At 40.4% G+C, this 25,561-nt stretch overlaps 2 protein-coding genes across 2 annotated transcripts; one reads left to right on the top strand and one right to left on the bottom strand.

Moving 5' to 3' along the window:
* The first annotated feature begins 659 nt into the window (after window positions 1-659).
* On the top strand, window positions 660-12,603 carry LOC5511109 (excitatory amino acid transporter 1). The gene is made up of 8 exons (XM_032380333.2): window positions 660-1,093; window positions 1,980-2,512; window positions 8,047-8,089; window positions 8,773-9,113; window positions 9,741-9,974; window positions 10,605-10,799; window positions 11,170-11,304; window positions 11,393-12,603. Exons 1-8 carry the CDS (start codon window positions 1,025-1,027, stop codon window positions 11,610-11,612), a joined length of 1,770 nt encoding a protein of 589 aa, XP_032236224.1. The 5' UTR covers window positions 660-1,024; the 3' UTR covers window positions 11,613-12,603.
* LOC5511093 (YTH domain-containing protein 1) lies at window positions 12,389-25,470 on the bottom strand. Its single transcript, XM_001631508.3, has 16 exons — window positions 25,284-25,470; window positions 24,119-24,214; window positions 22,841-23,949; window positions 22,497-22,653; window positions 20,425-20,661; window positions 19,409-19,692; window positions 18,770-18,823; window positions 17,961-18,133; window positions 17,202-17,286; window positions 16,894-17,036; window positions 15,294-15,352; window positions 14,650-14,698; window positions 14,532-14,574; window positions 13,738-13,812; window positions 13,152-13,238; window positions 12,389-13,064 (listed from the first exon to the last, which is right to left on the bottom strand). The coding sequence occupies exons 1-16, from the start codon at window positions 25,327-25,329 to the stop codon at window positions 12,978-12,980; spliced, it is 2,784 nt and encodes a 927-aa protein (XP_001631558.3). The 5' UTR covers window positions 25,330-25,470; the 3' UTR covers window positions 12,389-12,977.
* Window positions 25,471-25,561: the final 91 nt, after the last annotated feature.

Raw genomic sequence — 25,561 nt, 5'->3', positions numbered from 1 at the left:
AGTAGGCTAGATACTTCGTGTAAGAAAAAGGCTTCAGTAAGGTCGCAATCAATACACTAAAACAAGCGAAGTATTGACTATGGCGCAAAGGCTCTTGGGGTATTGCAAAACATTGCAGATTTCCCGGGACCACGAAAAAAAAACCAGTTGCAATTTATAACTGGGCTACCACAGGTATCCCAGTAAAAAGTGCATTTTCCCTAGTATCTATACCAAGTAAAGAATAAAGAGCGAGGCGTTTGTTCCCCGCAGACGTTTGATGCCGCCACACAAAGCGATCTTTCTGGGTTTCCTGTGGTGTTGTGGGTGTAACGTCACAAAACAGAACGCCAGTAACTTGCTTGGGAGGTGCACAAGTTTGGTAGCCAAGCAGCTCAGCCGTTTTGGGTTTTTATCACAGCGGCAGCATACAGAACCGTTGGAATCTACCTTTGTTTATGAATGAATAAAAAGGGACGCATAATTAAAGGGGTAATAAAATATTAACTGAATACACAAAAAGGTTTCCGAAAAGATCGCCCATAAATTGCATCCAGTGTTTATCGGAATATGAGTTTCAACTCTTCCTATGTGTGGTATTAGATACTAAAGTGTATTCTACTAAGGCTGTGAATGTGCGCAGAATTGCAGGTGCGGCGTTTGGAAGGAAATCAGCCGAACACAAATTTCAACCATTTATTCCCAGGAAGAGCATAACTAATATTTCAAAACAAATATCCCCGGGCAAACAAAACGTCAGTGCTTCTACAGCATAGAAAATGTTTATGATTTTAAATTCCTAATTAATTTCTCAAGTGATATTTTGCAATTAGGTTTCGCAGTTGGGTACTGGCCGGAAATCCATTTTAGTCTCAGAATTAATATTTTTCAAACTGGTTGATTCGTGTATTCATTAATTTCATACAATTCCGGTGTTTACGGCGAAGAGGACTCTCGCTTTCTGATATTCCAATTGAAATATTATAGTCTGCAAGGCTTGGCGAAATGTGGCGAGGATTCCAGTTTCTATAAGAGAGACTGAAAAATGAACCCGGCTAGATTCTCGGAAATGTTTGAGTTTTCGAGTAAAAGATGGAAGGTTTTTCTTGATAAGGTAAGAATTTGTGTGGTTTTTAAAAAAGTGTGTTTATAAAAAAATCCGCGCATTTAACATATTTTTACTCATCTCGTTGCATCAGTTTGTGTAATAAAATATTTTTTCTATATATGCGCAATCCTCTTTCGACTATTTGCATTCATTCGCCGCTTATTTGCAATTCCTTAAGGAGTTGCTTTCAGAATATCGAATAATGCAAAAACTGTCATTCATGTCCATTAGATATATTATATTTCCCTGTCTATGTATACACCTTCCCACGTTTATTTGTCATTTCACATTATCAAGTTGAATATTTTCAAAGACTTGAAAATTCATCCGGCATCTATTCTGTCAAAGATCAGTGGGGAGGTTTATTTAGTTTATTTCACTTTCAAATCAAAATCTCCTAAGGAGATTTGCCATAAAAATACGAGAGAGTGCTTTTTATTTCGTCCATCTCATATCTAAACATCTCAAATCACACATAGCACGTAAATGAAAACCCATAAGAAAAAAAATACATGGATATGATTCCTTCTAGATTTGCGATGGTTCGTTCCACGTGTTTACGTATCACCGCTGTTAGTAATCAACCAATCAGAAAACACTAGTGACATAAACATAAAAGTCGCCGTGACAGGAGTGCTGAACACCTATGAAAATCACATACAAACCGACTGTATTATAGCACTGGTATTTGAGCCTCATCGTGTCTTTACAGACATCAGGAATATTTACTCGTGGACTTATCAGGGCAATATCGGCGAATTCTCAAGTGGGGACTTTCCGGGGCTTTTGCTTTCCATCAGACAAGGAGGCTCGGTGATACTCGCCTTTTTCCAAGCCGCGGCGCGCGATAGCTAGAGTTGAGTATACCTTTAACGCTCTCTACGACTTGTAGGCTAGCGAGGGAGACGGCTTATTTCATGGTGAAGTACGGGCTGCTACACTGAGTGAAAGTATGGGCCAGGGAGCAGGCAAGACGTCTTGTGGTAAAAGCTGCCTCGCTCGATTCCGCAAATGGATCCATTCAAACCTGCTAGTGTTTCTCATATTCATCGGTATTCTGTTAGGATTCGTGATAGGGTTCCTCGTCAACTCGCCGTTAAAAAATCTGCGCAGCGACGAGGACAGAAAAACCAACATCATGCTGATAGGTTTTCCAGGGGAGTTGTTTATGAACATGTTAAAGCTACTGATGGTTCCCTTGGTTGTTGCGAGTGTTATTTGTGCGCTGGCAGCGCTAGACGGAAGGAGCTCAAACAGGGTTTCAAGGAGAACGTTCGTGTATTACTTAGCTACGACTCTCTTGGCTGTTATTATTGGCGTGGTGCTAGTCACTTTTATGAAGCCTGGAAGCTATGGTAAACCTGAAGGAAAGGGATTAAAGCCGAGCTTTTATCGACCCCTAGACGCTGTTCTAGATTTGATCAGGTGGGTATGATCTACTTCACTATTCATGAGCGTAATCAATGGAATCTCTCCGTCGATGCGTAGGTAAATATCTCGCTCAGATAGCTTTATTAACGGTAATGCGCAGTAAAAGATTCTTGTCAATGATCTGATAATTGATTTCGGAAACCGAATGGCGGGAGCATTCAGTTTTGTTGTTTACTTTAGCTGCATGCGTGATTTATAAAAGGCCATCAAGTTTTAAAGATAAATAAGTCACGCTACAAGTGTTGCGGTTATTTCAAAAGTGCTGGCAAAGATGCTCGGTGGAGATACGAGTGTAATGCGTTAAACATGTGTAGAGGCATGTGGATGTTAATGTGCTTATTCAGGAGTGCGTTAATGACTCGATTTAGCCGGTAATTATTCTGCAAAACCCACGGGGGTCAAAAGGTCATATCATGTCTAAACTACAAATCACGCAACTTCTGTAAGTGTAGCCGCTGACTTGCGAAAATATTTATCCTATCGTACGAGAGAATAAATACAAATAGTAGAGAATAAATACAAATAGTCTTGATCGTGGACCAGAAGAATGAATACAATACACCAAAAACTAGCCTGCGAGCCGGCTCTCTTGTGTATTTTCGGGGTAATGATCGTTTTCGGGGTTTTGGGAATCCTGTGGCGAGCAAAAAATAGAGAGTAGGGGAAGGGGGAAGGGAGGAGAGCTCTCCCCCTCCCCTTCTCTCGCTTTTTTGCTCGCCACAGGAATCCAGAAACCCCGAAAACCGAAATTTCCGAATTGACCCACTGGAGAGCTGGCTCGCTCGCAGGCTAACCAAAAACTGGAATTCGCCATACCACCGTAAGACTTCTTTAGGGAGGAGAAGAGAGGATATTTTCGCGAGTCAGCGGCTACACGTAGGCTACCGTCGCTAGATCTCGAGGCAAATGAGCTAAAAATCGAGCCAACGATTTCGTCATTCTATCAAAATACAAATAAGATTGAGGTGTAAGGGACTGTGTTGTTATTTCGAGATCCCATCACACAAAAAACAAAGGTGTGGTTGCGACTACGGCTCTTTTTTTAAAATGGGCAATGATAAATACCGTAATTGCTCGCGCTCCGCCTAAGAGAAAAATATAAATAAGCGCTTCCTCCGTATAATCAGCCTCGCCTAGACTTCGCTGACGAGGGGCTGACTTTACGTTAGAAGGGAAGTTACGATAACTGACAGCACTACCTGCCAACGCTTGTTTTGTTTGGTTCAGGGAGGACCTTTATACCTTGCATGCGGTTAAAAAGCATTTTTTATCCTAGAGATGAAAGTAGCTCCTCTCCCCTTTCTCCTTTCCTCAACTGGGACATGAAATATCAAATAAGCGCCGGGGCGTTATTCGGGAAATAACGGGTAACACCCAAAAAACATATATTTACTCGTCTTCTTACGTGATGTCAGTTATGAGCACCCGTTTTCTACAACAGCCTTTTTTAATTACATTTTTGTTTATAGTTAAGTCACAGTATGTACACAGAGTTATAGCGCGACCAAGAAAACCGTGAACACCGGAAATATGTATGGAATGTTTGTTCCGACCAATCGCGAGATATTTATTTTATTTTTCAAAAGTTAAAGAGGAAAAATAAAAGTACGCCTGACACAAATACTTGACGCGACGCCTGCCACCCCTTTTCAGGCCGCTGTCAAAATAGTCGGCTGTCCATTTTCCAATGACTCGCGTGGTGGCATTCCCTGCTAGCAGAGGCCTCTTTTCTCTGTATTTCGCTGTGCTTGCGTTCGCGAGGAAAAGAGACCTCTGCCATGGGTCGAAACTGTTTTCGTTGCGCATGCGTGTGCGTTTCTAAGCGACCGCGCTTGACGTGCCAAAACCCGTACCATCGCGCGAAAGCTGTCAATATGCTAATATGCTTTGCATGGGTTTAGTCGCAAATTATGAATCAAACTCCGGTTAGTTCTGCTCTTCGGAAAAAGAAAACAACTGTTCAATATCAATCACCTAAAACCTCACTGAAAAAATTGAACAGCAAACGCAGCAAAGACGAGTTTTGTCATGTTTGTGGGATAAATTTCAAGACATCTGGGCAGGCGAGTTTCAATGTAAATATCGCCCAGTTGGACTCGAAGAAAATGTTACAAAAATTTTAGATCAGCTAATTCCAGAAAAATATGCAAAACCTGTAAACGGAAGATTGACTCGTTGGTCAAAAGAGAGAAAATTCTGAATGAAGATAAGGCATTGAATGGCTTCTTTTATATATCGTCGCGTGATATTTCTACGGAGAACGCCGTTTCGAATGCGGGCTTATTATCCCGCAGCGGATATACGCTTCACGCATGCGCTAGTCATTGTGGGCTCAAATAGTGGCCAGTAATTAATTAACGGAGCATGCGCTCTTGATCTCCCGTCCACGATCGTGGACGGCGGTTTGATCAAACGAACTTGCGATCCATGGCAGAGGTATCTTTTCCTCGCGAACTCCAGCCAAGAGAAATACAGAGAAAAGAGGCCTCTGCTAGCAGGGAAGTGGTGGCACAATCAAATGCCCAAATCAAATTATAAACAGCATTTATGTAAAAAACAAAACTACATTTGTGTTATATGCAAGGGTGATAATTTTAGTAACGACGAACCCCAGTGAAGGTAACTTTATGCTAAACGATTTGAAATGCAAGGATAGTTCACGGCTCAGGAGACTTACGATTTTTAAAAGTATATGACTGCAGATCCACACATTACTACAGGTTATTCCCATCACCAATTTACTACAGGCTCTTTCGTCTAAATAGACAAACCTCTGCTTGAACACAAATGCCATTATTTGATAAGCTCACTCGATCAACAACTCGCGGGAAGTACCGCAAACAATCCCAAGCTTTTTTCGTGCTCTCACAGACAAATTTCTTGAATATTCGGCGCCTGGCCTGTCTAAAAATTTTATAGCTACTACTAATGATGTCTGTAGTATCAAGCAGCTTCTATGACATCAATATTTCCAGCGCCTTTGGTATAACTAGTAGATCGATCTTCGTTTCGAAAAACGATACCAATGAGAAATAAACACACGCAATGACATGCCCGGGCAAGGCATTTTAACATCTGAGTATCAGGCGGAATTTTTCCAAAGAAAATGAGGAGAGGAACATTTTTTTAAAATTTTATAGAAAACTATTTCTCTGATTCTGATAACGCAAGGTCGAAAGCACTTTTGGAGTCCGCCATTACTCTGAGAACGAGCATTCGACGGGTTAGGGTACTATGTATAGCTGAACCAATCAGCGCGTCCCATTCGAGTACCCTTTGTTTTGTTTTTTTCAATCAGGAGCCATGCCGGAATCCGGCATGAGAACATGCGATTTGAACAGTACTTGTATCAGGCCCTTGTCTTGTTTCTCGCCGGCGCGATAGAAACATAGGAGGGCCTGATACTCAGGTTAGCGAGATATTCAAACAGTCAACTAGAAACACGTCTCAACAAGTCTCAGTGTCTGAATTCTCGCGTATAATTCGTCAGAAGACAATAAACATTCCACGCATTTAAAGTGTTCACGGTTTTACTGGTTGCGCTGTAAGATGTATAGACCCAGTGTTCCCCAAAAACCTGCAAAATATATTTTTGTAGCAATGGTGTATAAACTCGCTGCAAAAACGATGGTTCTTGGAAGATTATCGAACTAGTGAATTGCCACAACGGTCAGTGGTAAGACATTACAGCAAAACACAGTCTTGCAAATTGTTTAAAATCATATTTAAAACTAAAACCCCACAATATTCATATTTTGTAACAATTTTATTAGACAAGGGTCTCAATCACCTATATTTGATGCTGGATAATGATAGGCAGGTAGCAGGTTAGTCGAGGTCACAGTTCGATAGTAAGACATATTATTTATACAAGTAAACTTTAACCGGATGTTTTCACACCGGAAGTTAGTAGATAAAGATCGGACAGGTTTATTACAAAATGGGTTAAGGTTATTACAAAATGGGTGGAGTTTATTACAAAATGAGTCGATTTTATTACGAAATGGGTCAGTTTATTACAAAATGGGTCAGGAATATTGACAAAATGGTTAGATTTTATTACAAAATAGGTCAGGTTTATTACAAGTTGTCAGGTTTATTACAAAATGGGCCGAGTTTATTACAAAATGGTTGGGGTTTATCACAAAATGGGCCAGGTTTATTACAAAATGGATCGTTTTTATTACAAAATAGGTCAAGTTTATTACAAAATAGGTCAAGTTTATTACAAAATGGGTCGAGTTTATTACAAGATGTGCCGAGTTTATCACAAAATGGTTAGGGTTTATTACAAAATGGGTCAGTTTATTACAAAATGAGTAAGGTTTATTACAAAATGGATCGACTTTATTACAAAATGGATCGAGTTCATTACAAATAGGGTCAGGTTTATTACAAATGGGTCGATTTTATTACAAAATGGTTAGGGTTTATTACAGAATGGGTCAGGTTTATTACAAAATTGATCGATTTTATTAAAAAATAAGTCAAGTTTATTACAAAATTGGTAAGGTTTATTACAAAATGGATCGACTTTATTACAAAACAGACCGAGTTCATTACAAATAGTGTCAGGTTTATTACAAATGCGTCGATTTTATTGCAAAATGGGTCAGTTTATTACAAAATGGGTCAGGTTTATTACAAAATTGGTCAGAAATATTGACAAAATGGTTAGATTTTATTACAAAATGGGTCAGGTTTATTACAAGTTGTCAGGTTTATTACAAGTTGTCAGGTTTATTACAAAATGGGTCAGGTTTATTACAAAATGGATCGATTTTATTACAAAATAGGTCAAGTTTATTACAAATTGGGTCAGGTTTATTACAAAATGGGTCAGGTTTATTACAAAATGGGTCGATTTTATTACAAAATGGGTCAGGTTCATTATAAAATGGGTCAGGATAATTACAAAATGGGTCGAAATTATTACAAAATGGGTCAGGTTTATTACAAAATGGGTTCAGGTTTATTACAAAATGGGTCAGGTTTATTACAAAATGTGCCGAATTATTACAAAATGGGTCAGGTTTATTACAAAATGTGCCGAGTTATTACAAAATGGTTAGGGTTTATTACAAAATTGGTCGATTTTATTACGAAATGGGTCGATTTTATTACAAAATGGGCCGATTTTATTACAAAATGGATCAGGTTTATTACAAATTTGGTCAGGTTTATTACAAAATGGGTCGTTGTTATTACAAAACGGGTCAGGTTCGTTACAAAATGGGTCGATTTAAAAAAAATTATTACAAAATAGGTTTGTGCTTGTGGATCCCAACAATTGAGATTTTTGAAGCCCTCACAATGTATGAAAAAATTGATCGTTCATTAAAACATTATTCTGAGTTTGAAGCAGCGTGTACATTTTCGTCCGTCTGAGTATAACTACACCGAGATATATTTGGGTAATTCTTGCTCTTGGACGAAAGTGCAGTTTTTTCGGTGTAGTGGGTGTATGCTGCGTTTTTACGCCAACTTACGAACTAGCTCATGACTCATCAACGCTATTTCTATTTTAGGTCTTGTTTCCCAAGCAACATCATAACTGCGGCATTTATGCAGGTAGGGGACACACAAAAATTAAGAATGACATCGGGAAACTCTATTTCCCCTTTTGTGGTGCTGTTGACTTGTAAGGCTACACAAGTCTCATTTCCACATGGGTTTTGTTCTTGAGAAAACCCCTTTATTTTTTTATTTCGGTTGACTAAGTGCACTCAGTTGTTAGTATATCCTGAATAAAGCTGACCGTAGGCTTTATAAGCCTTGGGGAAGCTAAAAGCATATCGTGTTGAAGATAGCCGTGGTTGCGGTTAAGGAATATGCAACGGTCGTTTTTGCGCAATAAGTATCACGTATTAGAGCACAACCAGAAGAGAGCTCTATATCCAATTAACAGGATGTGGCCTTCTAACTCCGGTGTTAAAGCCGTAATTGTCACGTAGGGTCGATGCATGCAGTTAATTTAGGTGATCATTAGGCCCGACACCCCTCTGTTTCCAATAGTGCCACCAAATAATAAAGTCGCAATGTCATATGATTTGCGGCAAAGGAGCGGCGTGTCTAAGGACCAACGTTAGATTTTCAACCAGTACAATACTTACAATATTTACTGTAAAGTATTGATTGTCATGATATAAGTGTTTTGCCTATCTACAATAAAAATTTAAAATTTATTGAAAAATAATCGAATTATTATTATACTACTATTATAGAATCCCATCCTCCGTAAAATTCCATTGCAGCAAAGAACTCACTACACGTCTACGGCAGCCAAGGTCAGTTACGTTAACAGAACGGTAAACGTTCACAACATGAGCCAAGCAGAGCTAAACAGCATGAGGATCCTATCAAACGGCACACATAACTACACGACTACACCACAGGCCATCAGGGCCGCATCAAACACCGTCCCGGATGGCAGTAAGGCGGATTCAGGGGAGAACGCCAACATTCTGGGACTCCTTGTCTTTTCTCTAGTATTTGGAGCAGTGCTAGGGAGGATGGGGGAGAGGGGGGTACCTCTCAAGGCGCTTTTCGAGTCTCTGAATGAAGTTATTCTCAAGATGCTAGCACTTGTCATGTGGTGAGTGACGTCACGTGTTCAACATTATAGAGTCCAACAAACGAGTGCTCAAACTACCGAAAGATCAGACGCTATCTCTATGCAATAGAAATGTTACTTCCCTGCTAGTAGATACCTCTTTCATTGTATTTCGCTGGACTGGCATTCGCGAGAAAAGAAACCCTCGCAAACAGTCGAATCGGTTTTCGTTGCGCATTCGTGAGCGTTTCTAACCGAACGTATGAACTGTATGAAAGAGGTCACACCCTTCAAATTTAAAAGCGCGCGTCGCGCGAGAGCTGCCAAACTAGGTTGTGTCTTTTTTGTTTATTTGGCTTTTGGCGAACTCAGGTTAATGATCTATATATGTTTAATGACCTATATAAAACGCCACTTAAAAGACAAACGCAGCAAAGACGAGTTTTGTCTTGTATGTTGGATAAGTTTCGAGATATCTGGGCATCACTCCAAGCGTTTTCATAACGGTTTCATAACCGACTGTGGGATTTTAGAGAAATGTTTGTTAGCATCATTTTAGCGATGCATTGCATCTTAGATTTTAGAATGACAAAATAATAATGTAAATAAATCAGCCTTGCCCCTATATTTTCAATCTTTAAAAACAGTTGGTATTGTATCCACATAAAGGTTTGCGCCCATTGGTGTGTGCAGTCTTATCGCCGCCCAAATGGCATCGATGGAAGATATCATGGGCTCGCTAAGCATGTTGGGCCTTTACATGGCTACTGTCATCGCAGGTCTGCTTGCGCATGCTCTGTTCATACTGCCGCTGCTGTTCATTATCGCTACTCGAAGGAACCCGTTGACGTTTATATGCGGGATGAGAGATGCATTGCTCACCGCATTTGGAACTTCTTCGAGGTAAGTAGGTCCTCTTCTAGAATATAGATCAAGTGCTTCAGTTCTCTTAGATAATCTGTTCTTTCAGACAGTATTTTTACTTCCACGTTTTTTTTTCCAATATAATTTAAGATTTTCCTCGTACCATCAGTTCTTCCAGGTAACATTATTTCATTCAGACAGTATCATTTCTTCCACGTAAAAAGAGTTCTTCAACGTAACATCAGTTTTGTTTAAAAAAGTAACTTCAGTTCTTCCTGGTAATAAAAAGCCGTGGCAGGCCACGTAAGATTGGGGGGGGGGGGGGGCACAATACAGAAAAATTAAGAAAATAATTGGGGGTGCACAGCCACGCCCCTACTGGACATTTCATTATAATTTTCGAAAATATTGGGGGGGGGGCACATACCCTGCAGTGCTCCCCCACCTGCTACGGCCATGTAATATCAGTTTTTCCAGATACCATCAGCTCTTTCAAGTAATATTTTTTTTCCTCCGGGAATTAGCCTCCAGGTAGATGCTAGACTAAACTTTTGATGTTATACTTGGTAAGGACAAACCAAAGGTTGCATAACTTATTCATCGTCAAAGCTTTTTTTTGTTCGTTGAAATATAAAGCCAAAGGCTAACCGTTTTATATTTCCATTATAGTACCGCCACCCTCCCATGCACCATTCGCTGTTTAGAGGATCGCAACCGAGTAGACGCGCGCATCAGCCGGTTTGTGTTACCGCTGGGCAGTACGGTGAACATGGACGGTACAGCACTGTACGAAGTGGTAGCGGCAGTCTTTATTGCGCAAATACATGGCATTGAGCTAGGACTGGATGATCTCGCCATCACGTGGTAAGATGCGCATCAGCATATCCCAGCAGCATGTCAGTTTCTTCGGACATTTGAATAAAAAGTAACTTCTCATATCGATGAGTAAAGCGATGCGACTTTCATCGCTTGAATGCTACAAGAGCAGGTGCAGCTTACTGCTTTATGTAACCCAAAGATAACGTGTCGTAATATAAGAACACATATTCAGGTCACATAAGTACCAAGCCATATGTTGATTCCCCGTATGTAAACAAAGATCGAGGCGCGCGGCGTATTAAGTTGATTAGAATATTATTGACCAAAAAGCATATACATATAAAAATTCCATGGTTTGGCTCGTATTAATCTAAACCAATGAGACAATCCTGATGTGAGCGACTCTCTTACCCAGCCTCACAGCCACAGCGGCATCCATCGGAGCCTCTGGCATTCCACAGGCCGGTTTGGTTACCATGGTAATGGTACTGACAGCTGTCAATCTACCAACTGAAGACATTGGACTCATTCTTTCAGTTGACTGGTTCATGTAAGTACACGCGCTATCAAAACAGAGAAAAGATAAAGATCTAACCACAAATTTGATGCTAAAATGAATGACACTCCCTTGTTTGCAGTGACCGCATCCGTACGACTGTGAACGTCCTGGGGGACGCCATCGGTGCTGGGATCGTCGAGCATCTGTCACGTGACGACCTCATGAACCTGGACTACACAACACGTGAAGAGGTCGTGCCACTAGACGACAAGTTTAACACACTTGACGCCGAGGCCATGATGGACGCACGTGAACACAAGCTAGGCTCGGACGCATCGTTTAACGAGACCAACTTCTAAATGTGTTCTTTCTGCCAAGTGTCAAGGGAGGTGGAATGGTTGTCCAACTACTGCTATGGGTCTTAGCATGGCAATATGCCAACAGGCCATTAAAGAGAAGTGGTCTAGTTATTTTTCAGCTTGTCCGTTATTCTAAAACTTGTCTTTCCAATCATACCACTAAAGAGAACACCGTGATGATCACAATGGTATGCGAAACTGAAAATGAACAAGAATTCGTAAACCAAAAGAACTGGAAAATTAGAAATTCCATGGTTTGTATAAAACGGAAATTCGTATGGCGTAACGGTGTCACACACAGGATAAAACGTAATTATCCCAGTTGTCACAAGGCGTAAATACATACAGACCAGAGTACTTGGTAAGACGCCTCGCCAAGGCTAGCGACACGACGACGTCAAAAGGAAAACGACATTTTTTGCATTCTGTTATAGTTGCGGTTAGACTAAAGCGAAACGCAACAAAGCAATTTCAGCTGTTGAAAGCATCGAGTCGAGGACATAGAGGCCGGGCTAAAGGAGAAGATGGCAATGTAGCCCCGAGTACTTGCGCGAGGTATCGAATCAAGTTCATGAGCGAACAGCATGCTTAAATCTTCCCAGCATACCGTTCGCTTATAAACTCGCTCAATCCCCCGCGCAACGTACGAATGTTGCACGATTCAAGATTGCTCCTGAACATATCCTTCTCCTGGTTCCTGATCAAGGCCTGCGAAAGCGTGTTTTATTGATTCTGACACTGTTTGTTTGGGGTTTTAGTGATGACATAGACGGAAAGTTTGTAAATAATTTGTTTAATAACGCAGGATAACAATATGTCTAGAGTAATGCAAGGCCTGATGCCAAACGACAAGATGTAATGAAAATCACCATAGTATATAAATATCTTGTGGCGGATATGTATAATAACTTGGATCTCGGAAACCAGACAGCGTCAGCGACTATAAAATTATAAACCCTAAGAATGCAATAAAAATCACATTATATTCCCACACCAACTTATATCCTGCCTTTCTTACAAATCAATAGAAACGATAACTAAATACGTCAAACAAACTAGGGCAAGCATCTTAGAATTGTTCAAATGTATCCATTTAGCCCCGTCTAACAACAGAGGCATCTTTGACGGTTGATCGGTACAACAATATATATTTACAAAATTTACAATAAACGACTCTTCTCGATACTACAAAGTTCTTGCTTGTAGTAAGAGCTTATGACAACGTTCTTGCTTGTAATAAGGATGTTCCCTAGAATGATAGACTTGAAGAACCAGGTTGACTTGAAGCTTATGACATAATTCATTGCGTCTCTGATTGCCTTATTGATATCAATACCATTGGCTTGGCTTATCAGGGGGTGACAGCTATCGCCTGCGACTGCGAAAGCGAGGCCCCCGGTCAGAGCGAGACTGCCTGAGGAACTCGTCGCAAGCTGCTGCGTACGGATCGACCTGGTGAGGCAAACACACCAATCATCGCTTATGTGTTTCTTATGTTCTCTGGACAAAGGAGGGGTCATATCAGGGGTGCTAACTTACCGATCGATGGTAAGTAGAGCGTGAGCTGTGATGAGGTATGTTCAAGTAGTACGGTAAATCCATGGACCTAGGAGCGCTACTGTAATGCTAGTAAAAATAGATAGCACTGTTAGCTAAGTCTCGCTGGAGGGAAAGTCTGGCATGCTGACAAAAGGTCATGTAGGGTTTTGTTGGCCAGCCACTCAGACGATGGGATAAACACATGTAATTGAACTTGCAGATAGACATCCATACTTAGACAGCCCGGATACAAAGAAAGATAAGACTCAAACACCACGGATACACAGACAAACACAGACAGCGCGATTGATTGTATAGCCTGGATTGCAGTTTTGTTGGCTTTTAGAGAAGTCTTTAGGTGCGGTACTTGGATAAGTTTTGGCCAGCACGTAAGCGACCAGACAACCAGCTGAAATAATAACAAAATAACTGCTCCGAGACCTAACACAACCGCTAGGGTACACAGGGGACTAATTGTACATTTCATCCATCTTCTTGGACCAACTCGTGTCGTAATGTATCTTTTTACATTTAAACCTAGGCAAGACGCAAGCTATAGATAGGGCTACATGTCATGCCTCCTTACCCGGCTTGAAGATGACGGCATAGAAGAGGAGGGCCTGGAGCGAGCCTGGTACTCGCGCATGTAGTCCGAGTACGACTAAAAACATGAAAGACACGTGATCAAACAGGCAAGTGGAGACACCTCCAACACCAAGAAAAAACCTACGATATATCAGAGGTCGATCAGCGATGAAGTCTCGCATACAGTTACAATTTTTTGTCTTATCAGCAAGCCCTGGCTAAAACGAGTTTATAAATGTGAAAAAAATATTTAAGGGGTTCAACCAACACTCTGTTGTATGCTTGGAAAATCTTGTCTAGGTTACATTAGGTCTGAGATTCAATTCAATGCAGATAACGAAAAAGACGGGAAAGATTACAAGGATGGCATTGACTTAAGCCTCACTCACATAACGAGGATATGTTTTGGAGCGTGTGTATATCTATTATCAAAGCTTAGACATAGCAAAGGGCCTGTAACCCAAAAGCAGAGGGTACAATTTAAAATTCTTGTACAACTCCAGGCCCCTTACAAGGGGTGGTAACGGAGTATAAGGAATCAAAGATCATCTTTATTTATGGAGTCAGGGATCAAAATTTTGTTGGTGGGATCGGGGATCATTTCTAAAATAATATTGGGATCACAACAATTTTCTCTGGATCATCTGCAAAAAACAATGTACGGAGTCCCAAGATTAAAATGGATAAGGGATTCTTTAGCCCTGGGATCGAGATCAGTTGAAAAAATATATACCTCGTTATTAGCCTGCTCTTATCCTAAGTCCAGGTAACACTGCATGACTACATACTACATACCCCGTGAAGAAGCGTTTCCTTTCTTACGCCGCCATACCGCGATCTGTAAAACACGACGATGAAACTGTCAATATCTCTTTTAGAGACTCAAGCAAACATGGATCTTACAACAACTAACCTGTCATCCCTAGAAAAGCTATCAGGGCGCTCTCTCCCTTCGTGAATTCCTAAAATAAAGCGAGCTTCAATAAACATCGTGGAAAACTTATTCTAAGAACTGCTTTCACGATTGTAAGCTGTCTGAAGGTATGGTAATAAGAGCAACATAATCGTACAGTTTTTTTGCTGCAAAAAAGTGACGTTTTCCACCGGCAACCAGCTTTTGTCGCAGCATTTTTTCTTGTTTCAAGTTGAGAAGTTTGCTGCAGAAAGTTCTGTTTTTTTTTGCAGCAAAACTCGGAGATGTAGCCCGTATTACTACACCAACCCAACTTGTCTCGCAGCAAAGTGACGTCAGGCATACGCGAGAAGTTGCAAAAGCATTTGTAATTGGTTGAACAAAAGTCACACAACAGCGTCATGGAGAAAAAAGATGGCGGATCAACAGCAAAAACCAGTCTATCCTCTGCTGTGACAAAAGTTTGTTCGCCGGTGGTAAAACGCGCAACATCGCAATAGAAATGTTTTTTTGCAAATGCTGCCACAAAAGTTGTACGATTTTGCTGCTCGTAATACCGTACCTCAAGTTGGATTTCATTTCCTCCCCCAAAAAATCTGAAGGCATAAAAAGTTAGCCCGTAACAAAGTTCAGGAGCATCTAACCTCTTCTTCTTCGCTTTGCGCGTCGAATTTCATCGGACATTGAATGCCTACTCCTTTGTCTGGAGATGAGATAACAGGTATCACAGTTAGTGATGAACACGAATTCTACTGCTAGATCGGTTGGCCCGGGGTGATACTCACTTCCGGCTTGCTCGTGTACCACTCCTAGGAGCACCGTGCAGGGAAATGCAAGAATATAAGGCCAAACGTAACATAAGTTAACGGCTGAACCGCCTATCCAAGGTCACAATTGAAGCAAGTTTACAAAGCTCAAGGAATGTGTTTTTTGTGACCTTCTCTTAATTATTTTCTTTGGACAATTTTGGAAGCTTCCAATAATCACAGACGCATGAGGGCTTCCCTGTTTTGTGGATCAATTGGCTAAAGCTAAGTGCCCCTTAACGTTACCCGACGCCAGCCCTTTAGGTTAACTTATAATTGACAGGGAAGCCGCCAGGGCGAAGCGTGCCTGCACGATGTACTAGGAACAATACACGAGGGTTTATAAGCTCTTCTACTCCTGGTAGATGGCCGTGCCAAGCTACTCCTCTGTTGCAGCTCGCTGCCATGTTGCCGGCAGGCTTCTACCCAATGGCATTACTACTGTCCCTTTTTAACGTGCGCAAAGCGGTCCAACGGTCATCCCTTTTAGAGCAGCCCAACTCTCGATGCATAACTACGACTCTATATCCCAACGTTCTTGGGCTTTCTTCTGGTCGTGCCAAGTAAAAAGGCCAAACGCCTCATTTCCCAAATATATACACACTTCAACCAATATACGCAGCAGAGGTAATAACGGAGTAGCAGTGCTGATTTGGGGAGACCTCGTGTGTCCCTCCTCGCGACAGCACTCGGAAATCCAAGATCAACTGCTCTCGACACAAAATAACAAGGAAAGCGAAGTGTGGACGATCCCGCATCTTGTCAGCTTGGCACACCATGCTTGTGCAGGTTCAGTGAGATTTGGTTTGGGAAACAGCGGGAAAAGCAGCAGGGGATGTTAAGAAAATGAGCATTTTTTCGATACCCCGGTGCTCAAATGAATTTCGTTTTCAAGATGTAGGTTTGGTAATACTTGCAGTCCGTAAATTCAAGTTTGCAGTCTGGCTTCCGCACATGCCTGACTGCAAACTCCTAGCGAATTGGTCGGCTCTATGGTAAACTGCTTCAAGATTTGATAGCTCTTAAGCGCATTTGCGTATTTCGAAGTTTTAAACTAAGTCCAAGAGAAAATAAGATATTTTTTTCAGTTCAAGTCCATGGGGAGAGTAAATGTTCATAAGTCCATATTTGTATGGGGCTTGGCTTTAAGATGTGAGAATCCTGAGGGTGTTTTACCACAGAATACCGCCTAAAACATTGGAGATTGAAACAAGTTAGCGTGAAACAATATAAACTAGGTCGGATCTGCCGCACTTGAATGGCTCTCGCATAGATAGTTTGTCCTGGACCCTCTTCGAATATAACCTGGCTACCAGTCACTAGTGGTGACCAGCAAATACAGAGATGCCCCCAGGCGTTGGACCACGCCCTTGCTGTTAGTAATATTGCCTGGAATGACCTTGTCCTGTGGTATTGGATGGTATGGTGAAGTCCTAACCTAGGCACTATGTCACGCTCTTTCACTCTTCGCCTGATTTCCGATTGGGATGAAGAGACGTGGTGACTTGACTTGCGGAGCTCCACTGATAGGTCTTCTGGGAAAAGTCGACAGAGTTCCTCCCCAACGCCTGGCTCGACTTCCTAGAAAGGGTACAATACACAGGCCATATCAGACACTCAATTTGACTTCCTAGATAGGATACAATACATAGGTAATATCAGACATTCAATTTGAAGGGTTACAGTGACAACAACCCAAGACAAATTGGTAACGAGGTTCCCACTGTAAATGTACTGCTTATGTACCTGTCCATCTCGGCATATCTTGACCTCTTTGTTGTCGTTCCAGGGATTCCTCAGGTGAATGCATTTACTGAACCACAGATCATGCCTACAAAATGAAGAGAGCCACATTAATACAAACCATATTGCAAATATGACAACGTCAACAGACTAAGAGTAGCTTAGAATTCTGCTGTTTGTTAGGGATTTTGCTTGCAGCAATTGTTAAATAGCTGAATTCATTATTGGGCAACCGCCGAGAATACAAATCCATTTCTTATCTGGGAATAGCACGTAGTCAATCATACCATCGTGACCAATCAATTCCCTGGCTGTGTGCAGTCAAATGGTTTATGATGCGGCCGTGAAAGCATGAATGCCATCGATTGGTTAAGACATTGATTGACTGCACGCTATATCAAACGAGACAAGGATTCTGTATTCGCCGAGGTTGCACATCAACAAACGTGGTTATAAGATTTCAAGATGTATAAAAACACCTAGGCTTGTTTCCTGGAACGACTGCCACGGATTTTGAGTGGATCATTGCATGGCACTATAGCCCAATAACAGGCACCACAAAAATACTGTAAATGCTTTAGCAACCAGCCTCCGAGAAAAACGTCTGGGTAATATTTTCTAAATCAAGAAGCTAAAGCATAGTTCGTGCTGTCAGCATCTCTACTGACCACAAGATATGTTGTCTGGGAATGTAGTGCCTTTGCAGTGCCTTGGTATGATATAATGCTTGGGATATTTGATTGAAAATGCAACACTGCTGACCTGTTTAGCCATTCAAGCTTGAAGACTCCTCCCAGGGCCTTGGCATTCATTCCTGGCGGCAACACCCACGGCACAAAGTGCTCACCATGCTTAGCTTCCCCAAGCAGACGGGCAAAGCCCTGAAACTTGCCGCTCTCTTTGACTGAGAAGATCAGGATCACATTTTTGTAACGCTGTAAGACGAGCAAGTATCAAATGAGAAACTTCAATGGAGTCTGGCAAGGTATTGAATGTAATACTGTACAGTAACAAGTTTGAGCTATATTTAACAATTAGACGAGTTTGAGTTTTCTATGAGTCAATAGATAGTCAACAAGGCGCGTAGCCGTATTTGACTCATAGAAAACAAGAACGAGTAGTCTAATTGTTTTAGTATAAATCCATTCACATACTACCTTTAAATAAATGAAGATTTTAATAATAATTCTCAGCTATAAATAAAACAAACAACAGTATTTTCAAAATCAAATCAACGCACGCTCGTTTTAAATGGCATGTTTTCTAGTGCATGCGAGAGCATGCAACCGGTGTTTTCAGCGCGTGCAAATAAACGAAAAGTGAAAACTTTAGCTTCAAAACCCTGCAGTCTTTGTTACTTTAAGTGTCCTTTTGTAAGGATGGAAAATACAGAAAGATTGTGAACCAAATTTCTCGAATTTGAATCAAGGCTTTTCGTCTCTCACTTTAAGTGGCTTTTTCGCTACTCACTATCTATGGCTCAATATATAGTGAGTACGGGAGCCAATCAAATTGTGAGGTTAGTGATAGTATTTGAGTGGATTTATACTTATAACATATATCGTAGTTACCTTAAAGGCAGCATTCAACTTCTTCTCATTGGTTCTTGGTGTTGACCAGACACCCTGAAAGAAGTGCTAAGTCAGAGGGGTACTTACACAATTGGATGAGAAATTGTGAAAATATATGGTGGAGTGCAGGCATCCAGAGTCTACATTGACTTAGCAAGCTGCAATTTATACCACAACCCCAAATTGCACTAAGCTGTGATGACAAAATTCGAGAGAGAATGAGTCCGAAATTACTCCAAATCTTGCAATGTCTAACAAAATTGATAATTTTAGTATGTTAGTAACTTTTATGTAAGAGTAGCAATTAGCACTTCAGTTTTGAGCATGCTTGAATTCTCTACATTAAATTTAAAAGGTTATGCTGTAAATTTGTATATGGTTTGCTTGTGCAACTTTGGTGTGAGCGATAAAAATTGCTAATACAAACTGGCCTTTTTTTGTGATAAATGTTGTATATCTGGATTGTTTGCTCTATCCAATTTCAGGGTTTGAATGAGTGTACAACCTCAAACAAAATAAAAAAGTACATTGTGTAATCCAGTCTCAACTGGATGGTGTGAAATGAGCATTGAAATGTACAAGCATAGTACAAACTAACATCTTGTCAAAGGTTCATAAAAAGATAAGTACAGTACAAACCTTGGCTTTTGAGAGTAGAACATTTTCCGCATTGTTGCTCTTCATGACAAAGTACCGTGCTCCGTCCAGGTACTTGTCGACATTGTAGTGCCTCCGCTTCTTCCTGGCCACCTTGGCCACCTTACTTTTGACATGGTTGGATCCCTCGTCAGCGGATCCCTCATCTGCTGAGCCCTCCTCCCCCATGGGAGATGATGCTCTTCTTTTCTTGGGTCTTTTAACTTTCTTGGGTTTCTCTTCTTCATTCTTTTCAGCCTCACTGCCGCTTCCCTCCTCTTCAGAACCTGATAACATTATGGCCCAGTTATGACACGAGACAGGAGTGGGCAACACTGTATACAACATACAGTGTGTACAGTATAGGAAATGTTGGCAATTACGACATACGTACAGCAAAAACCCACATACAGTATAAGAGCTTATAATTTTCAAGGCCAAGCTGAATAGGTTATTTTAAACCAGTGTGCCTTTTGACATATTAGGCTGATTTAGGTTCTTTATATAGGTTCATTTATCTAGGTTCTGAACAAAGAAAGTCACTAGTTAGAATGCTTTTGACTTTAACAATAACATCAATGTTGGACATTACCTATGGAAGAGTATAAAGTATTTCTTGTTCACAACTGTAATTGATTCTTGTTCACAACTGTAAATGATGTCTTAAATTGTCCACACATAGGTCTATTTTAGATGTTTTACATCAAGATATCTTTTGAATAAGAACTTTTATTCCTCTCCACAAAATTGATTAGGTTCTTATAGATACAGTAAGGGTTCCTAAAATAGCAAATTTCAGCCTGCAGGTTCATAATCTCGAAGTTCTTACATGTGGGTGTTAACCGTAGTAGAGTAATCAGATGTCCACTCTGCCTTTAGCAATTGAATAAACCACGACTATTGATATAATTAGTATTATCACCTCAAGTTTCCATTGTATGAAACATGGAGTACATCAGTCAATAATGCATTGTATTCTCAAAACACTGTATCACTTGTTTATAGTTAAATGTGGTTACCTGATCTTGAAGTCTCAGAGTCTGAGCCTGAAGCCGACCCAGAATGAACTTCATCTTCCTCATTCTCACTGACAATGTCGTCGTCACTCCCAGAGTGGCTATCAGCACTTCCGTCATCCATAGACTGCTCCACATCGTCAATCACCTCCATCTGATCTTCCTCTGGGAGTTCCTCATCCCCCTCAACCTCATGGGAATCTTGCTGCTCGGTGATATCATCACCATCTGCTAGCCCATCTGATGTAAGTAGATCACAGCGTAATGAGTTAGATCAAGAGAAAATCCTCTATTAGTCAAAGAATGAACCAACAGACCTACTTTCACCATAGCTATTTTGTTTTCACATACAGTACGTATTTGGTGATATGTTTAAGCACTATAGTAGAGCTTCAATAAACAAGACTAGCTGGGACCTGTGACTGCTGTCCACTATACTGTATATTTAATCCCATTAACAGTGCAGCCTGGAAGAGACTTAACAGCATCACACACGTTTTTTTGCGTCTATTTTGAGTGTAGTGCATGCACAGATTTTGCGTGTAAAAAGCTGAGTGTACTACACACAATCATTGTGTGTAGTTTTCCTTTGTTATGCAGAAATGTTGGCTATTGTTCGTTCAATTTTTTTTTTATTCAGGGAGAACTATCGGTAATGCTGAAAATAAAAAAGAAAGCCATATGAAACAAGGACATTTTAGTTGAAGTTTACGCCATGTATGCAATTAAAATAACAGGGTATGTTGTTTGTTCTCTCCACTTGCACACGACAAAACTAATCATCTGCTTTACCGATTGTGACATTCTTCATAGCAAATTAAAGCTTAGATACAGGTTTTTTTTTCGAGGGGTCTTTTTGATGCGCTAGTTTAAAAGCAAGAGAAAACAGCCATAGTTTAGTTGCTTATTCCAAACAAAGAATATCTTTAATTTCCTCATCATGTGTTTTGTAAGAAAAAAGCCCAAAAACTCGCCAGTAAAACAGCAATTATTTATGCTTCCTTCACGATTTTCTTGTTGTCCACCATGTTGATATTTACTTGACCCAGTCTTTGCACCTCGTCCAAAATGGCGGTAATTGCTGTGAACAAACACAAGCTTGCATTTCGATGTTCCATGTGAACATGCAAATGTTCAGCAATGAGAATAACAGCTTTACAGTTGTACTAAGATGCGCTGCTTATGCCTAAGAGGTTCAAGGTTATTATCACCTATAATTTCAGTTGTAGAAAAGCATTTACGGTACTTATCTCAGGGTTCAAAATACCTTTTTTCAAATCTGCTAGATTTTGCCGGCTTTCTGGATTTTGGTGGTGAAAAAAAGCCTGCATACTCAAAATATGAAAGTGGAATACAAAAAATACAAAAAGAGCCGGCAAAGACAAGAAAACAGCCGGCTATCTCCAGGAGCTGGCCGCTATTTTGAACCCTGCATATATAAACAAAATGATTGTAAATCGAAACATTTATCTCATCTTGATACTCCTGTTTTTTTTTTTGGTTGTTTCCTTTTGCTTGGTAAAACTACTTGTATTAAGCCAAATTAGATCAGTTTTTATTGCTGACATAATAATACATATAGTAAAGCTAAAGTTGTATCAGGCTTTTGAATAGTGTAATCGAACATATGCTATGGCATTGGGTTGTAGCTTCAAATACTCTCCAGGGATTCCATATAAGATAATAAGGTAAACAAGTGCATGTAGTTTGGTGCATGTAGTACACCCAAGGTGCGTGTAGTTTGAGTGTATGAATCTCATTACACTCAAATTACACACAAAAAATGTGCAAAATTAGTGCAGAACTTACGCACAAAATGTTAATATAGAAATTAGACGGGGAGACTTGGATGTCAGCATTGTATACTGTACGGGACTATCCCCTACATGTGACTCCCATTTAGGCAGTTGTAATATTTTCCACTAAAAAAGTTTCATCAAATCCATCATGACTTTGTTATGGACAATCTTTAGCAGTGATAAAGTAATACATTTTACCTGAAATAGTTTCACTATCATTGCGAGAGCAGGGTGGTCGCTCATGCAACATAAGTTATACAATGAATAGACACCTACCTTCATCATCATCTTCAGTCTCTGGCAAGTCCTCTACTCCCCCCTCTTCTGTGACGTCTGCATCCTCCTTGGCCTCAGTCTTGGCCACATCAACCTCAATAGGGCTCACAGCCTCATCCTCTGCTGCTTCTGCTTGGACTTCATCTACCACAGATTCCTGAAAAAAAAATTATAAAGCACTCCATCAATTCAAAGTTCTCAAGATCTCTGATACTTGTGTGAAAAAAAAAGAAGCAATGACAATAGAAATATCCTTGGTGTATATGTACTTTCACTGTTCAGTAGTGAAAACCTAAAAATGACAGACAATAACTTTATTACTTTAGTCAGTATACAGGTCTCACCTCTTCTCTGTCATCTTCATCAGGAGACACTGCTTCTATGATCACATCATCCTCTGTTGCCTCTCTTTCCTGTTCTGGAGCACACTTCTCCATGGGGACATCTCCAACTTTTGCCTTCGCCTCTGCCTTTTCTGCTTCCTTAGTTTTAACTTTTGACTCGCCACTTTCTTTGGCTTTGGCAGCTTTAGGTTTCTCTTTGTCCTGGCTTACATCAGGCTTAGTTTTTACCACCTTTTTGGTTTTTGAAACCACCTTAGGAGACTTCCCTTGGCTAGTAGATGATTTGCTGGTTTTAGAGGATGTGGCTGCCTGCTTCTCCTTTGTCACTGTCTTACTTGAATGAGAAGGGCTTTTGGCTGAGCTGGTAACTTTCTTTTTGAATGAAGTATCCTTTTTCTCAATGCTTGAGGATGCTGACTCCTTTGCCTTTGAGTCTTTACTAGATTTAGAGCTATCTTTCTTCTTGACTGGCTCCTTGTTCCTCTCAACAGGTTTCTCAGTGGTAGTTTTAGGCTTATATGAATAATCTGCACTCTTCTTCGCTACTTTAGTTTTCTCAGTGGACTTAACAGCTTTATCTTTCACTGATGGTACCTTCTCTTTAGTGGTTGAACTTTTCTCGTTGTTGCTGGAGACCTTCTCTTTGGTAATCTTTGGTTTCTCCTTTCCATTAGATGGCTCACTTTTACTCTTTACAACCTTTTCCCTACTCCCACTCTCTTTTACTCCCTCCTTACTCACACCCTCTTTCTCTTTTGTTTTTTCTCTCCCCTCTTTCTCCTTACCAGGCTTTTGTTCCCTTGCTGTCTTTTCTTTCTCATGCTCTCTCTCCTCTTTCTTTCTCTCACTTTGCTTGGGCGACTTACACCCACGCACTCTCTCTACTTCAGGCACACTTAGTTTTTTATCACGACTCCCACCCTTCTCTGACACTCTCTGGCCAGACCCTGAACTCTTATGGGTAGATGGACTACCTGATCCTTTGTCTACAGCTTTGCGCTTGGGGCTACTGCCCTTGTGATCACTTGTGGTATCTTCTTTGGCTCTGCGCTTTCTTGGACTGATCTTTTTCTCACCAGGTGATTTCTCTGAAGCCTTTCGGCTTGAAACTAGGGAAAAGGTGACAAACATTAGATAAGACCTTTAAACAACATGTGTATATATACCATGTGCCATACTATACAATATGTGCATAGTTTGCGCCATAAAACTCACTGCCATTAAAAAAGTCTTAGCCTGGCTGGTAGTATAACATGTCATTAAATGGTGAATACTCACTTTTGCCAGCTTTGGCGACTTCCTCATCAAATGCATCATTGGTAGGCTCACCCAGAATGTCATCCAATACATTCAATTCTTCTCCGTCTTCTAGGCCTGGGAAATTATTTTCTTTTTAGTAAGACTTTTATTTTAATCATAAGGCATGTTTTACTACAGTGTGGTGCCATGTGACCAGTAGAAATTGGCCACTTCATGGCAGTACACACTTGTGATGTAGAAGGTAACTATTACTTTTTTTTTCCTTGTTTAAACCAAAATCATTTGAGTATGACCTGTTCATTTGCTTTTGATTACACTGCTTAAAACTATTTTGGTAAATTTGCCTCAATTGTAGGTAGGCAATTGGGTGAAAATACAAAGAACACACTTTTGGTGCATTCAGAGGTGATCAGGCAATTGGAAAACACCAGGGGCAGATCTAGCTTTTTGCCAAGGGGGGTGGGTTTTACCCCAAGAATTTCATCATTATTTTACCTCCGTAACGATTTTGGAATGAACAGATACAAGGAAAGCAATAAAAAAGACAGCCCAAGGGAAGGGGGGGGGGGGGGGTTAAACCCCCTAAAACCCCCGTAGATCCATTACTGAACACTGAATCGCACAAAAAAAAATTTGAATGAATTAACGTGGTCTATTTAAGATATCGTATATGCAGCTCAAAGTATTATAGAAATCAAGAACAAAGTATTTCATTAACAGTTATTATGAAACTCACTCAGGACTAATAAATAACAAGAATAAGAATAAGTTAAGAATCAATCAAACCTTTGCTATTTTTTAGGGTTACAAAGAAAGAAGTTCAAGTTAACACGGTATAACGTCGCCAGGTGGGAAAACGCTAGTGGATTGTTTAAGTCAACTCGAGTATAACTTTGCTATTATCCGACTAAAAATTCAAAGAAAACCGAACACTGTCGTTCAAGACATAAGGATGTGAAGAATCGTGAAATCTCGCACTTTTCGGGCAATCTGAATTCACATCAAGCAGAACACAGCAAAAACGTTTAAATATAAAAAAAATTCTTAAATAATAGGCCTTAATATGAATACATACTTTGAAAGACAACGTTTGTTTTGAAGCTTTGATGTTTAGAATTTTTCTACAAGAAACGTTTGTGTCGAATCAAATCAATTCCATAACGGCGCTTCATTTGCTACTCACTCAGTTCATTCTCGTCGGGAGAAGAAAGTTCGCCTTCTTCTGCCATCCTTGATTATTCCTCTATCTGTTTTGACGAATAAAAATTGCGTGCAGGCGACTTTTGGCAGATAAAAAGAAGAAAAAAATCGTCGACTTTTGAATCAAACGTTGTGTGTGAGCCAAAGCACGCCAAGAACAGTATTATGGGATACAAAGCAAGACAGTGATGTAAGGCTCTTCCCCAGTCTCCTGGTAGTTTGAGCTTATGTATAAATTTATAATTTGAACAAAAGCCTCTT

Source organism: Nematostella vectensis, chromosome 1 (assembly GCF_932526225.1).
Source record: "Nematostella vectensis chromosome 1, jaNemVect1.1, whole genome shotgun sequence".
Taxonomy (NCBI): Eukaryota; Metazoa; Cnidaria; class Anthozoa; order Actiniaria; family Edwardsiidae; genus Nematostella; species Nematostella vectensis.
This window is presented reverse-complemented; position numbering and strand designations above follow the sequence as displayed.

Excerpts from the sequence above, each read along its gene's own strand:
- LOC5511093 (XM_001631508.3), bottom strand. The coding sequence starts at position 25,329 with ATGGCAGAAGAAGGCGAACTTTCTTCTCCCGACGAGAATGAACTGA. Across the intron at positions 23,950-24,118 it reads AGTCGCCAAAGCTGGCAAAA|TTTCAAGCCGAAAGGCTTCA; the intron begins GTGAGTATTCAC and ends CCTTTTCCCTAG. Across the intron at positions 14,575-14,649 it reads AGCTTTTCTAGGGATGACAG|ATCGCGGTATGGCGGCGTAA; the intron begins GTTAGTTGTTGT and ends CGTGTTTTACAG.
- LOC5511109 (XM_032380333.2), top strand. The coding sequence starts at position 1,025 with ATGAACCCGGCTAGATTCTCGGAAATGTTTGAGTTTTCGAGTAAAAGA. Across the intron at positions 2,513-8,046 it reads GCTGTTCTAGATTTGATCAG|GTCTTGTTTCCCAAGCAACA; the intron begins GTGGGTATGATC and ends TTTCTATTTTAG. Across the intron at positions 9,975-10,604 it reads GCATTTGGAACTTCTTCGAG|TACCGCCACCCTCCCATGCA; the intron begins GTAAGTAGGTCC and ends TTTCCATTATAG.